Below are 16,078 nucleotides of genomic sequence, written 5' to 3'. Positions count from 1 at the left end.
GCTCCTTTCTCTGTGATAACTCCAGCTGTATCAAGTTGACACACAAAACCAGCCAGTACAGTACCCAATGCCTCTGAATTATACACTTCAAATGTCAGTTCTGTATACTTCATGACAATGAAAAGAACCCAAATGCCTCTAGTACCCTTTTCTCTAACACATTTCTAGTTTCCAAAAGTTCTCAAAGGCCACATTTTTTAATAATCAAGGAAAATATTTTTAAAAAGATTTTGAACCTATAGCATTTTTGAAGAATGAATTTGAACACTGACTGAACAGATATACTTCATCTTTCACAAATAAGCTGGGTAGACATGCTGTCTGATTCAAACCAAGTAAGACAGGAAAACACAGGTACCATTCACACCTCCGACAAGCCCTTCTCTCAGACAGAACATTATAAGCTGCCTCTTCCTTTCTGTTTCTAAGGAGAAGACCAGGCATCTAAGACTCGGGACTCAACAAAATCCTAGCATAGGAACTGGACATCCCAATTCTAGGCCAGGCCTTATCTGACTTTTACACAACAAGATCTCACTGCATTTGTTTTTCCTTTTGGCTCTACCAGCTACCAGTGTGTGCTGTGGGTGGGTTGGAGCTCAGGCAGGCAATAGGCCCGTATAGGGCACACCTGGCTGATACCTTCATATATGGGAGTTGAGAAGAACATAATACCCCTTCTCAAGACAAGTGGGACTCAACTCTTCTAAGCCTGCAGAAAAGGAAGGAGCAAGCCTCTTACTTCCATCTTCCTGTCTCTGTCCCAAGAGGGTACCTCAGTGATTGTCACTGGGTCTTGTCTTGCCTTTTCTTTTCTTTTCTTTTCTTTTCTTTTCTTTTCTTTTCTTTTCTTTTCTTTTTTCTTCTTTTCTTTTCTTTTCTTTTTTCAAGACAGGGTTTCTCTATGCAGTCCTGGCTGTCCTGGAACTCACTCTGTAGACCAGGCTGGCCTCAAACTCAGAAATCCACCTGCCTCTGCCTCCCAAGTGCTGGGATCAAAGGTGTGCGTCACCACGCCCGGCCTCACTTCATCTTTTTTAAAATCAAATTTTAATTTAATATTTTGAGAATTTGCTACATTCTATATTTACATCACTTCTACTCCACCCTTTCCCTCTATAACTCCTCCCATGTCACCCTTTATTCCTGCTCAAATTCATGACTTTTTTAATTATCATTGTCACACACATACGTACATATGCATAAAGAAATCTGCTAAGTTCATTTAATGTTGTTGATATGTTTATGTGTTTAAGGCTGAGCTCTTGGGATTGGATAACCTATCATGAAGAACTATAAGCAGTTAATGACTGCCAAGGGAGGGGAAAATCTATCACTGGATCTCAAGGACAAGAAACGTGTATCTTGAACACAGAGGATGCCAGTGAGTCCTCCCTGAATCTAAGCTACTCCAGAGGTTTCCCTAAGTTTCCAATAGGCTCTACTGAGCCTCTCCTCTAGCCAGCCTAACTTCTCACCAGTCTATTCATAGCCACCAGGGCATTGCCTCCAGCATCTGGCAGAGAATATTAACATCTTCTATACATCTGTGCACTGGAGAAAGAACAAAGGCATGTCTGCATGCCAGCTCCCTGTCCTATGTAACTTAGAGAAGTCATTTCCTCTCACTGAACCTCAACTGTTACATTTGTAAAGTGGTACTCTCCTGCTAGGATCATTGACAAGACTGAGTTTATGGAGGTATATAACCCCCAACATAGACACACCTTCTAGATACTCAAAAGCTTGTACTTTATTTTATTTTTTTGCCTTCCTTTTCTTATCCCTTTCTTCTTTAGAGCCAGCTGGACTTGTCTTTTGGCCCAGAAACTTGTGGCTCAGATTCCAGATCCCATTTCCAGAATCCATTTGAGCAAGAGCTTTGGCTGTGTCAACCTTCTCCTTCTGTAGTAACTCATTCTCACCCTCCCCTAAGCCTAGCCCACTTGGTGCTCTTGCTCCCCTCTAAAACCCTACCTGATTCAGGGTCTCATACATTCAGGTTTCTCTTCTCTCTCTTCTCTCTCTTCTCTCTCTCTCTCTCTCTCTCTCTCTCTCTCTCTCTCTCTCTTTCTCTCATGCCCATGGACAAAAGACTGGTTTGTCATTCCTCACATAGATTCTGACCTGTACACCTGTAACCATAGGAATTAAGACATTGCCATTTCCGGATTCCTACCTGACCATTGTTGGAGAACTGTGTTTGTGGGCCCCCAGATTGTACATAGTCCCCAGAAGGAGAGGTGGCTCCTAGCACACAAAACATACCTGCAGCTGGAATGTCACAGGACTTGGAGGAGCAGAGGGTCAGGCTAGTTCTAATCTGCAGACACACACCACAGGTAAACAGTATTGGAGCATAGTTATCACAAAAGAACTGCCTTGAGAGAAGTTTTACAAAGACAACCCCTGACCCCTGAGTCTTAGGTGGTGCCTACATCCCCAACCACACAGAGAAGAGTAGGTGTGTGTACTCTTTCCCCGAGGTACTATTGTCTGCAGAAGGCACCTGCACACATTCACACAGCTTGGGAGTACACTCCCAGCCTTTTGATGTACCCATAGATCATTGGCTTTCTCTTGATCTTGGCCCCACCCACTTCTTATCTTTCCTCACCACCACCTCTACCATGTTCAGCAGACACTTCCAGTCAGAACAATATTGGGTGGGGGATTGCTGGGCTCCTTTCCTCTCTCTTCACTCCCTCAACCCTATCTTCAGGAGATACCAATACATCCTTCCTGGAGGTTCCTGTTGCTATGGTGACTATAGTAGTCAGGCCACCGTCTTGTGGGAAGGATGGGAAGTAGCCCTGAAGACTAGGAGATGTATGTCTGTGTGTCTATGTATATGAGTGTGTGTGTGTGCACTCATGCATATATCTACCCTGAGTGGACTGGAAGAAAGGTAGAAAAGGGGGAAGAAAGATCATAGAAAGAGAGGAGGGGAGAGGGGGAAAGGGGTAAAAGAAGAGAAGATCAAAACATGAAAGAAAAACAAGGCATGAAGTGAGTATCCTGTGAGGGGGCATGGAGGTGTCAAGGGCAAAGAGTATGGTACCAAGGAGGTGAGGCAAGCAAGGCAGAGAAGGGGTGAGGTCTGCAATAAAGGTCAGGAGGGCTGGGAAGTTGGAGGTAGATGGGAGAGTGGCATGGGAACATTCAGCTGTTGGAGAGAAGCAAAGTGGGACAGGAAGTAGTCATGCCAGGAAGGTCAGAAGTCAGTGTTGGGAGGAGCAGAGGTGTGTAAATACATAAATGAGGGTTAGAGAGGGAGGTGTGGGATGTGCTTTGGGAAGGGTCTAGGGTGATAAAACACTGTCTAGTTGGTGTTCATTGAAATATGGATGGGAATGTGGGTGTGAGCTACAATGGAGGAGGAACATGGGAGCTGGAGGTGTGGGAGTGGGTAAGGATCTAGAGAGGTATACTTCAGCAGCTGACTGCTTGGTCCCTCCCAGCTTTAATTCATGCATCCTTGTCCAAGCTGTAAGCATTGCCTCTTCTTTGTGCCTACTCTTGGATTCTGGCGCACTGACCTTTCCTAGAACAGCATGCATACAGTCCTTAGTGGTGAGGACATGAACTGCTATGGACCTGGCGCCGCCCCCACCCCCAGGGCCAGTTTTGCTATGATTCCCAGGAAGCCGCTTGCTGCCAGCTTTCCTCTTCCTCTGCCTCCAAACAGGGACCGGAGCACCTTTTCTAGCTTTAAGACTTCTGAACCAGAGAGAACATCTGAGTGACAACAGGAACTACTGTTCAACATGGGACTCTTAAAGCCCATGGCTCTTATCTCCAGTGTTAGCATGAGAGTCCTGTGTGGCAGGAAAGCTGTGGCAGGTGGGAGGAGAGAAGGCAGTGAGGCAGAAACAGCTACCAGCCGGAGTAGAGGGAGAGCAGGGCCCCAGTAGGTATGGGCAGAAGGCGAGGTACTGCCTCTGGCAGCCCCCACTCTCTCCCTGCGTGAGGGCATTGAGGCCAAACCTCCTTCCCTAGCCTCTCACATCCAATGCTCCTGCTGAAGAACTCAAGTAGACCCCTGAGGTCACCTGCCGCAGTCCCTTCCTCCATGCCAATACAGTCCTAGACTCATCTGCGTGGCATTTTCACCCAGCAGTCCACTTGTGTTAGGCCAGATACTTCCTGGGGACAGACGCTCTGAAGCAGTCTGTTCCTTCTTTGCAAAGAAAAGCTGGAGAGAGGATCTCTGAGTTTGCTAAGCCTTGATGCTGTACAGACTTCTCATTAATACTGAATTCATAGGGCTTTTTTTTCTTCTGATGAACGAGCCCCATTTGATGGATGAAAAAAGTGAGGCCCGTAGGCTTGGAGTTCATACAGTTCAAGGTCACACTGGTATGAAGTAAACAATTTTAGGTTAGAATGTAGGACTTTCTATGAAGTCCCTTGGAGCCAATCAAGGCATACATGTTTTATACAAGGACAACCCTTTTGAGGTGTGAAATCTGAGGCCATATTTTCCTGAGTCTTCTCTTCTCCGAGTCCAACTCCTTGAACTCTCTCCAGGGAATTTAGATTCCAGCCTCCTTCTCCACCTCATCAGTTGATTCGTCCCTGCATCAAACCCGCAGGCTGCCAGGTGGGTGCCAGACAGTCTGGAGTGGATCAGCACTATCCCATCCTTCTTTGAACTAGCTGATTAGTGCAGCGAATGGCCACTGCGAGAGCTGACAACGTCCCTCCTCATGGGCCTCTCGGCCTTAGAGGTATAGCAGTGAGAAAAGAAGCCAGAGTTTGCTCCCGTGTTCTCATTCTCCTCACTCCTCCTGAGTGTTCTGAATTGAGAGGAAGAGAGAGGCAGAGGTGGGAGAAGCAGCTATCAGCAGGCAGGGGCATGGCGAGATTAGGATGATGAAATCTGGGAGGGGAATTATTTGTCTGGTAACTCTGGGCACAGCTGAGGGAGAGAGAGAGAGAGAGAGAGAGAGAGAGAGAGAGAGAGAGAGAGTGAGTGAGTGAGTTGGGGGGAGGTGGTCACAGGGAATTAAGTGAAGGATGGGGTGTGGCCCTTGGACCTAGGAGAGGCCAGCATGGGGATGGGCATTGGCCCGAGTTAGCTACATCTCTCTGCTATGCGAGAGGAAGTCAGTCGCACATTAAGAAAATGTTGCAGCTGGTACTAAATTGGGAGGTGTCACAGGCAGCAGTGAGGACAGGTATGATTCCTGGGGCCCTGTGTGGCCCAAAACAGGGGCAGACATCTCAGAGGCAGAGATCAGGGTTCCTAGGGCCACACCAGAAGGATCTGATGGAGGTACGCTGAACAAAGACCCTGGGATTGGGGGTCACCTAACTCTAGAACCCAGTTCCAGAGTTGATTTACAGACAGAAAACCTCCTCATCTTAGCATAGGACTTCAGGGTCTCACTTACGAGGATTCTGGTGTGGGGTATTATTATCTCCACAGGATCCTGCTTGGGGAAGGGGCCAGACAGGGGAGCTCTGAGCTCAGGGGGAGGGGGCTTAGTGTGGGTAAATAAGGGCTGTGACAAGGTGGGGTAAATGAATGAGGAGACTGCCTGTCTCTTTCATGGCATCAGAAAACTGGATTAAAGACTTAGGGAAAATTGAGCTTTGGGCTTCAGTTGAAGGAGAAAGCTCTGGAAGAGGTAGAAACCACAGGAAGAGACTGAGGAAGTGGCACAGCTTGTCTGCAGGCATTAAACAGTAAGAGCAGGAGAGCCCACTTACTGCTGGAGAGAGACAAGGAGACAGGAGAAAGGGCCTGGGGAACTTGAGAGGAGGTTCAGCATGAGACTGAGCTGGAGTACTGGAATTCCTGCTCATTTGCTGAGGGCAAATGGTATTACCCGGATGTATCTCAGTTCCCTTATCTGTAAAATGGAGGCAATCTAGACAGTTGTGCTCTCATACCATACACAAACGACTGAAACCCCTAAGTATTAATTTATGCCAGGTGTAAAATTCCTACCACAAAACACTCCTCCTCATGCATCCCCACTTCCATCTCACAAAACACTCAGGACTTGGGCAGGGAAAGGATATTTTTTCCTGTTTTACAAATGAGGAAATGAAAGCTTAGAGGAGGCAAAGAAAACATGCCTGAGAGCAAACTGCTAACAAGCCCTCAACAGATGAGATAAGCCCTCCAGAAGCCGAGAGAACCTCAATGTGAGAGATTTAGTGTGGGGTCGGAAGGAACCTGGATCCGACTGTAACATGGAGGAACACCCCCCCCCCCATAGAAAAGTTGTGCCATGGTTTTCACTCATTCTGGAGACTGACAAAAGAACAGTTGTGGCCATGGGCTTAGAGAGGGGACCATAGAATGTAGATAGCCTTTATTCTGTCTGCTAGGAGCCCTCGGCTCTCACTGAGGACACACATCCTTGACAGGCAATTAGAGTATGTATCTCTACCTCTGTATGACAAAATGTGTCTTTCTTCATGTGATTGCATGTCTCTGACACCACAGGGAGATGCATGTGACATGGCGCCTGCTTCCCCAGCACTGTTTATGAAAGTGACAACCTCTCAGTTTCCCTCTGTAGGACTTCGTCCAGAGTCTCACTAGTGGTGCATGGCTGGATGTGTTTGTCTCCCTGTCTGTACACCTTTAAGAAGTGGAATATCTCATTTGGTAGTGTGAGTGAAGCAGTGAGTCAGCTGAGGCTGAGTGAGGCGGGAGGAGACTGCTAGGTTACGAGAATAGGAAAAGGGAGAAGGAGAAAGTGAAGTCAGGGTGGACGAGCTACTCCTAGCCTCCCCAGTCCTCCACCCCAAATTCCCAAGGGGGGGCATAGACAACAGCAGAATCTTGCACAAGTCCATGGGAGCAAGGCTTGCTGGAAAGAGGCACTTGTCACCCGTCTCAAAGCCTTGAAGGGAGATGTTCTACACCAGGAGGTAACCTGCCTCACTCCCCAGCCTATGGCCCCCAGCTCCAGAAAGGGTGAGATCTACCTGGTCTCATTGTCACTTGACCTTTTGACCTTGCTGTTCTTTCTTTTCCCCAAAGCAGGCCAACTAGCCAGGCAGGAAAAAAACAGGTAAGTAAATTCAGGCCCCAATGTGTATAGCCCCACCTACCCATTATTATACAGAGCAACCTTACTGAGGGTCAAGAAATTTCTCAACACTCAATTCTTTCCTAGGAAGGTCCCTTTTACAGTTACTTACTCTCTAATTTTCTGTAGATGCCCATCCCTAGCAGCCAGAAAGCCAGGTTTTCCTGTCATCACCCTGGAGCACTGCGAGTTTTGTAATGCACCAACCTTCCATGGCCCTTCCAAGAGCTGATAAGCCCTGCTTCCCCAGCCTTCTTTCCTCAGAAGACTGAAGCCTACAGGTTCTTAAGAGAAGACAGGCATCCCTGGACTCCCCTACTTAGGATCTGGCCAGCAATCTCAGGTCATATAAGGTCAACAGTGTGGTCGGTGTACCCTGTCACCAGGCGTGGCCTGGCCTTTCATCAATTGGCAGGAACCAAAGGGTGAGGATTAGGTAGTCAAATATTCTCCCTCCTGCCTTTTGAACACCCACTAATCCTGCCACAGCCAGTCCCAGGACTAATTCTAGTCCAGGAGTGAGGTTCAGAGCCAACCAGGAGACTGGGGAACACAGACTCTCCTCCTGCTACCACTTTGCCATCCAAGGGCCCCTCTTCCCCCTCATGCGGGAAGCAGAGTACCAGGAGGCTCCAGCCTTAAAATGTTCGAACCTGAAACTCACAGAAGTTGACCTGAATCTCTCTGTAGCTCCCTCTCTAGGGAGGGGTTCAGGGTGACACAGTACTACACTGGGAATGGTGGGAGCCTTACGAGGAGGGGGGTGGTGGAGAAGGAGACCTTTATTTTTTCCTGGTCCCACTGACACAGAAACTACCTCTGGCCAGGCAGCTATTGTGGCGTAGGTCACCAATCCCTACCTTGCAGCCTTTCGTGCAGGACCGGATAGAGTACTCTTCTGCCTGTAAGTATTTATGCAGCACGAGGTCGAACTCGTCATATTTTTCCTGAGCATGTCGATCCAGTCGCTGGTATGCCTCTATGCAATTGCTACATGCCTCCCAGGTCCCAGAGCCCGGGCTGGCCACTACGGCCAGTAGATCCCCCAGCAGGGTGTCCAAACTGCAGTCCAGGCTGTCCGGGCGGTCCATGCCAAGCAGCAAGTCCCAGACTGTGTAGGTGTCGCAAAAGGAGAGAGTGAAGTTCCGAAAGTGGCCTTTGAGCAAGTTTTTTTTGGCGGAGGGGAACTCCGGGGCACGGGAAGGGGAGTCAGGGGGGCGCAGAGGGGGAGCCGGGGTGGTCGGTTCGAAAAGTCTCTGCAAAGATTCCAATTTGGTGCAAGCTGCGTCCAGCCCGGTGGGCTCTGGGACGCCTTTGCAGACCGGCCCGGAGCCGGCTGCAGGGGCGGCTTTGGTCAGGTTGCTGTATCGCGGGCCGCAGGTGCCCGAGGACGCGCTGGGCTCGCCAGGCGACGGCGGCGGCAGCGGCAGCACCGCGCGAGGAGGTACCGGCTGCCGCTCGCGGCCGGCCCCCCAGGGCGGCCGCATGGCGCTGCTCAGCTCCCTGGCCCGGGGCCGGGCCCCCGCGCACAGCCACAGATGGTCAGCGAGCAGCACGGTGAAGAAGAGCAGGGACGCCAGGGACAGTCGCCATCGCTGCGCCCGCTCCGAATCGGCGCAAGGTTTGTCGCTCTGCCTGGGAGCCCAGCAGCAGCAGCAGCAGCAGATAGTCAGCGCGGCGGCGTCTTTCCCGGGCCACATCCAAGCGCCCCTGAACATATTTCAGGGGGGTCCGGGCTGGAGGGAGTAGGCAGGCGCGAGGCCGGACGGCCGTCTCCGGAGGGCGGGCTGCGCACCGCACCGCGCTCCTCAGCGCCGTCCAGGCTCTACCTCGGGGGCCGCATGGCTAGGCAGGCCGGCCGGCCCGGGGCCCCCGCTCAGGCCGTTGTGGCCGGGCGCTCTCGGGCCGTCCCCGCGCCCCTCCCGCGCTCCCCTGCTGGCAGCCGGGGCGCCGCCGCCCGGCCCGCTAGGCGCAGCCCGGCGTCCCGGCGGGGGGCGGTGCGGGGCACTGGGGCGGTGGCGGCTGCGGCGGCGGCGCCGCCGCACTCCTCATAGTGTCGGGCCTCTCCGCTGCCCCGGGCTCCGCGCCACTTCACTCCGTGCCCCCGGTCCCCCGGCTCGCACTCTGCTCCGGCCGTCCGTCTCGGCTCGGCGCGGCTCTGCGCCCCTCAGCGCCGCCGTGCGGGCCCCGCCGCGCTCCGCTCCGCTCCCCTCGCCCGCGCCGCTCCTCTCCCGCCCGTCTGCCCGCTGCCCGCTGCCCGCTCCGTGCAGCTCCCCGCCTCGCTCGTGCCCTCCTAGGCCGGTCGGCTGGTCCGCCGCCGGTCCTTCGGGCTTCCCTCGCGCTCTGGCAGTCCGCCGGGGCCGGTCCCGGGCCGGCTCCGCTCTGGCTCCGCACCCGCGGCTCCCGGAGTTCCGGCTCGGGCGGGCCACCTGGCTCCCCGCAGCGCCACAGACGCCGGACGCGGACGCCCGGCTTTACTTAGTGCGCCTCTCGCTTCCGCCTCTGCTTCGCCCCGCTGTGGCGGCCGCCCAAAGGCATGGCCCCGTGGCTCCCGCTGGCCATGCCCCCTCAGTCTGTCGCCATCTTCCGCTGTGCGGAGAACACCTTGAGAGCCCGTGTGCGAGTGTGTTTGGGGGGGAGCAGGGCGGAGAAAGAGGCACCAGGAGGAGGAGGGAGCGGGACTGGGGCCCCGACTGCGCCTGCGCCTCAGGACTCCCCCCTCCCCAACCCCAGCCCCCGCCGGCCGCAGCCTGTGCTGTTTGGGGATGTTTCCAGTCCACCCCCAACTCCATTCACTTCGGCGCCTCCGTTCACCCGACCGCTCCCCGTGTGCACACGCCGCACGCAGAGTCCCAGGCCTGGCGCTCCCCCTCCCCCACCAAGCGACCGCTCGCCTCCCTCCCCAGGACCGCCCCTCGCTGCCCCCCCCCCCCGAGGGCTAAGGGACTTCTGAGGGTGATTCTAAGAAGCAGGGGGCATCTCTTTAGGTTCTTGCTACCTCTCTGGGTAGCCTCGCCCTGGTCCTCAGGACTAGGGGACACTAAAGCCGGTTGCGGATAAGACGGGTCCGGAGTCCCTAACTCCGCTAACGCTCTCACTGTCCTGCCTGAGGCCAAGGCTGCCCCTGGTGCTGAAGGACAGCTCCCAGTTTAGCTGTAGAAGGGGACTGAGCTAGGAGTGCGTCCTGAAGGAGGCAAGGCAGTACACTAAGACCGGTAGTAGTGGTGGGGTGTCGTTTTTGCCCTTAGGAAGATTTCCAGCAGCCTCCCCCCAAAAACCCGTCCTAGCTTCCTGGCTCCCCCTACAGGCTGCTGAGAATAGCTGAGCGCCAGAGTTAGGGAAGCTGTGCCGGGTGGAACCATGCGCTCGGGGCTCTTAGAGTCACATGGCTCTAGGAACTCGGACATACAAATGTCCTGCCGCGCTACTAACCTTGTTTGGACTCCACAAACATCTCAGATTGCTCCTGTGGTATACATCCTTTTTGCTTTCCCTCTTTCTCCTGCAACTCTTCTGTAGTAGTTTTGAACAGACTACTCTCCCAGGGATTTGTTGCTAATCATAACAATGGAAAATGAACCTTTATTGAGCACACATAGAACTGGCTAGATACTGCACTTGGCGCTTTAATTTGCTTTAGTCTTCTGATCTTATGAGATAGATGTTAGCGTTGTCTTCATTTGCATGCGGGGAAGCTGAAATTCAGTGTCTTTAAACCACCTCCGATAACCAGTACATCCTGACAGAAACCCAGGGAGTCTGACCCTAGACTTCTCTCCAGAGCCAGGAAGGCCTTAGAAAGATGAAGGAGTAGAAGACACAGACCTGTCTTAAAGGAAACAACAACTCTCCGAATAAGGAAATGAGAATTATATACTGGCTAGTGGAATTCATGGGTAGAGGATTATAGGTTCAAGTAACACTTCTAAACTGACTAGGCTTTACACCCGGAAAGAATCTGTTCTATGTTTTCATCTTGACAACATGAGGGAATACCAAGGGCTAAATGAGATGGGTGAGGACTGTTAGCACTACTCAGTGCTAAATTGCAAAGGATGCTTGGAAATCTGAGTGGGGGGGTGTAGCTGGTTACTAAAGAAATAGCAGAATTGAGTGGGTGAGTGAGGAGATTCCAGATAAAAGAAAGAGGAGAAAAAATTTTCAGGGGTAGAAAGTAGACATATATGCTTCTAAGTGTAATAGTTTAGACTTTAGAGGCAAGGAAAAGCAAGCTATATCAAAAGGGGGGGGAACGGTGAGACGTTCAGGAGGCCTAGTCATTCATTATATTTAAGCACTCCCTGTACCTGCATAGGGTTTTGCAATTGTCCAGACATAGCCTTGCTATGGAGTTCTTAGAGTTGAATTGGGGAAGCAGACATATCATAGGAAGGAATTGTAGCCCAATACAAAACAATGGTATCAATGAGAGGTCTCCCTTCTGTAGAGATGGATTAGTCAACTCTGAAAATTTCCTCAGAGATAATTTTGCCCGTAGCCAGGTCAGGTGGAAAATATCTGCTTGAAAATGTATCAAATTCCATGCGCTATACTGGGTGCCAGTGATAGAGACACAAGTACAATGTGTGTCTTGGGACGGAAAGAGGTTAGTCGAAGTGGTATGGGATAAGCGGGTCTTGGCTAAACAGAAAGTAGAGGAAGTGTGAACGAAGGGTATCTCAGGAGAAGGGAAGTCATGTGTAAGGGTGTAGAAGCAAAGACAGGAAAGGCATGTTTAGAAACCTATGATGTAGTTTGCTGTGGCTAGGTGTAAAGTGGGAACAGTGCCAAAATGGAAGCTGAGCATTTGGCAGGAACTTAATCGTGGGGCCCCTGGACTTTATCCCAACCGTGGGTCCCTGAATCCATAGAAGAGATTGGAAGATTCTTGAGAAGAGATGGCCAGGTTTGGATTTCCAAAGGATTGATTTGGCTAAGGCATGAAGACTGCATTGGAGGTGGCAAGACTGGAGGCAGGGAGATGGGTTGGGGGACTGTTTGGGAGTCCAAGGGAGAAGCATTGAGGGTTGGACAAAGGTACTATCAGCTGAGGTGGGAGAAGAAATGCATATAGGAGGAAAATGAAAGAGGTATAATTGAAAGGATCTAGGACTGACATAGGTGTGAGGAATGGAGCCGGTTCTGTGAGGGAGGAAGGTGAAGCTAGAGAGCTCCATTAGCTACACTAACAGGCCTCCTCCTGGCCACCTAGGGAGTCTTTGGAGAGCCATTCTTTGTTTAGTCTTTGAAAGATTTCCGAGTTGTGTTTAACAAAGAAGGCCAGTATTCCTGGTTTAAAGCTGATTGGCTGGCCCGCGATGATTGATACTCTTTCTCACCATTGGAAAGAGCTGCCTGCCTGGCCTAGGCTATCATCTCCGAGTACCTCTGGAGCATTCTGCGAGAAGTCATTCAGGCAAGACTCCCTCTTTAAGGCGAAATGTGTCTCAGAGAGGCCCATTTATCACAGGAGTCCAATATCACAATGACTTGCCCACACAGCACCTGGCATACACAAAGGAGAAATGGTAGCACGCTAGTAGCCAGAGGAGGATCTCATTCTCACTCCAGATGACACTGGAAAGTGAAATGGGGGTGGGGAAAGCCTTGGCCTCTGCTAGAACAAAGAAGCCAAGGTGCAAAGGGGGACTGGAGCAGCTTGCAGTCCACCGTACCACTGCTAGGCTCCAGCCAGACTTCTCCTTAGCTCTTGCTTTCCATCTGCACCCCAAGCAGAGACAAGGGGCTAAAGGCCAGTCTTGTCTGAGGGGACACACATTACTCAGGAAGCACAGCCTCCAACTAGACCAGAGAGAAGGCAACTTGGAGTAGAGGGAGAAGGGAAAGAAAGGTTTCCATGGTAAAATGCTGACAATAGGAAGAAGACAAAGTGGGAACTCTTTAAGGAGACCAGTGTGGATACACAGGAGGCCTTCTATTAAAGCCAGTTGTTTAAAAGTCACAGGCAAAAGCAGGAGGGAAGAGTGTGCAAGGATGGGTGAATCTAAGAAAAGTGTCAAGATGGCTTAAGCACAACTTAAGTTAAAGGTTGCCGGGCTCTGACTGTATCCCATTGTCTATTCCAAGGTCTGAGGAATTTTTCTTCTATCTATAGCTCACACCTACACTAAGATAAGAAGGCTTAAAGTAAACCCAACTCCCTACTTGGAATGCAGCATCAGTCTTTGCTACTGGTCTGAGTTTGTTCTCATTTCCTCACCCTCTGCCTCATTCTCCACTTCTTCTGACTCACATCCTATACCCAAGCCCCAGCTTCATACCTACCTATATCCTAGCAAGACCCAAGGTCACACCATCTACAGAAAGTACTGACCCTGAACCTTAGCCCCACCTCAGAAGGCTCCTGGCAGGCCCAATTGCATATGTATAGTTCTAAGTAGTCCCTTCTTTTGATTTAAAGAGTCATGTTTCTTCTTCATTTGAAGCTTTTCTGTTATTACTCTGTTCCAGTTAGAGATTTCTTTGGCCACAAATAATAAACAAATCTCCAGTTGGAGCTTAAACAGAATAAGATTTGTTTGCTTCATTTAACAAAACTTCCTTGATCTAGGGCCACTGTGGCAGCTCACTGGCATCTTTAATACCCTGGCTTTTGCCAGGTGTGATGGCGCATTCTTAAAACTCCAGTAAGTTGAGTGGATAAGCCCAGAGGATGATGCAGTTGAAGCTAGCCTGAACTTACAAAGATCCACCCCAGCAGAAAGATCCTGGTCGTTCATCTCTACTATTCTTATTGTGGGCTTTCATTCACTTGCATTGCAACTTCAGCTCTGGGCTTCTTGCCTGTATTCTAGACAGGAGGAAAGGAACACACTGAATGAGAAGAAGACTAAAGGCAAAGATCAGTTTACAGAGCCTTTGCTTTTTATATTCACAATGATAGTCTGTATCCAGTAATATCCACCCACTCCTCTCTGACTATGTTACACGGACATTCTGAGCTGCAAAGGAAGCTGGGAAATCCAGTATTCTTTTGCTTAGCACATTGCTGCTCTGAACAATGGTGGGATTCTGTAAGGAAGGAAGAAGAGGAAAATCATTATTGAGCAGAAAACCAGTAGCACCCTCCATGACTCTCAACTATCCACAACTTGCCTGGACCGTTTTTCTTTTCCTTATAACTAAATTCTTCCATTACTTGGCTTTGATTGCTGCATGGGACTTTGTCCTAGTGAACATAGCTGGTTTGTTCCTCTAGCACAGGATAGAAGACACCTGCCTGGTTTAACAATAGCGTATGTGAAAAAGACCTTGATTTGATTGTAAAGTCAATGTGAGCCAACAGAGTGATGATGCTGCCAAAAAAGCTAATTAGATTTTTAGGCTGCATTAATAGAAGTATAGAACCAGAACAAGAGAGGCTATGGTTCTGTCCTTTCCTACACTTGTCACATCCTACCTGGAGCACTGGGATCCATTCTAGACAGCCCATTTAAACTGCAATACAATGACAAAGTGCAGCGTGTCTAAAAGTGAGTTACCAGGCTGGAGTAACAGCAGCAACACCATATGGAAAACAGTTGAAAGCTCTGGACTTCTTCAGACTAGAGGTAAACAGACTCAGAGAAAAGCGCAAGGAACAGAAGGTTGAGAAGGGCTCATTTAGGTTAGGGTGCAAAGCCATGGAGATTATAACAAGCAGAATAGTATCAAGTGATTAAAGCAGAAGGCAGGAGAGAGAATAAACAATAATCAAAGTAACCACTTACATAGAACATAACATGTGCCGGATACTGGTTTATGTACTTGTGTATATTGTCACCTAGCTTTCCTTTCCAAATAGAAACATTTTATTAGTATATAATAATTATGTAAAATAATAGATTTCATTATGATATTTTCATACAAATAAACATGCTCTGATCATATTCACCCAACACTGCCCTTTAATATGGCCTCCCCACTCTCCCTCCAGTTACCTTCCTTTCTGCAAATAATTGAACTTCTTTCATATCTTCCTAAAATACAGACTTTGGAATATAAGATAATGTAGTATCTTTTTATGAATCTGGCTTCTTTTGCTTAATAGGATTATTTTCATCTCCATCCACTTTCCCCAAAGCGGCATAATTTCATTCTTTCTGACCAATTGAATTTTGGTGGTGGTGGTGGTGGTGGTGGTGGTGGTGGTGGTGGTGGTGGTGTGTGTGTGTGTGGTGCTGGTGTTGTTGTTGTTCTTTATTGATAGTCATTCATCAGTGGGTACCTAAGCACATTCCAGAACTTAGCTGTTATAAATGGTGCCAAATATGGATGATACTACTTAGTTTTCTATGGCAATCATTTTGGAAGTAGGAATTATTACTCTTTCCATTTTTCAGAGGAAGAAATTGAAGCACAGATAGGTTATTTCTCAAAGGTCATAAAAGAAACAGTTTCCCAAAGCAGAATTTGGACACATGTAGTCCCACTCCAAAGTTCATGCCTACCTTACCTCATTTTAGAGGAAGTGGCTTATCCCATGGATAAATGCTGTAAAAATGCCTGGGTTTTCTCAACCTGGTCTCCAACAGTGGCTAGTGATAGTAATTTTCTAGACTGACACACAAACTAACATTTTTCATTTCTGGCTTATTTGGTAATTGTAGGTAATCTGATGCATGCAGGATTTAGGAATAGAGGGTGCCATTTTGAGTTCTACAGCTCAGATTCCATATAAATATTTTGATATTATCTCATAGTCAGAAGCCAGAGCCTCTGCTCTATGCTCTAGTTCTCAGTGTGCCCTCCTTCTCACCCCCTCTCCTTTTGCTCTTTCGAGACAGGGTTTCTCTGTGTAGCTCTGACTGTCCTAGAACTCGCTTTGTAGACCAGGATGTCCTTGAACTCACACACATCTGCCTGGGTCTGCCTCCTGAGTGCTGTGCCACCACTGTCTGGCCTCACTTCCCATTTTTAATATAAGGAAGTGTATTAGTCAGGGTTCTCTAGAGTCACAGAACTTGCAGATAGTCTCTATATAGTAAAGGAATTTATTGATGACTTACAGTCTGCAGTCCAAATCC

At 49.6% G+C, this 16,078-nt stretch overlaps 1 protein-coding gene across 1 annotated transcript in view; it reads right to left on the bottom strand.

Annotated features, from left to right (window-relative positions):
- Positions 1-9,678, bottom strand: part of Fam155b (family with sequence similarity 155 member B) — a 30,054-nt gene extending 20,376 nt beyond the window's left edge. The window contains exon 1 of the mRNA XM_021188540.2: positions 7,913-9,678. Within this exon, the coding sequence (XP_021044199.1) occupies positions 7,913-8,770 (858 nt within the window). The 5' untranslated portion in view covers positions 8,771-9,678. The remainder of the gene's footprint in view (positions 1-7,912) is intronic.
- Between the last annotated feature and the right edge of the window lie 6,400 nt (positions 9,679-16,078).

This window comes from Mus pahari, chromosome X (assembly GCF_900095145.1).
Source record: "Mus pahari chromosome X, PAHARI_EIJ_v1.1, whole genome shotgun sequence".
NCBI lineage: Eukaryota > Metazoa > Chordata > Mammalia > Rodentia > Muridae > Mus > Mus pahari.
Note: the sequence above shows the minus strand (reverse complement) of the source record. Positions and strands in the feature narration are given on the sequence as shown.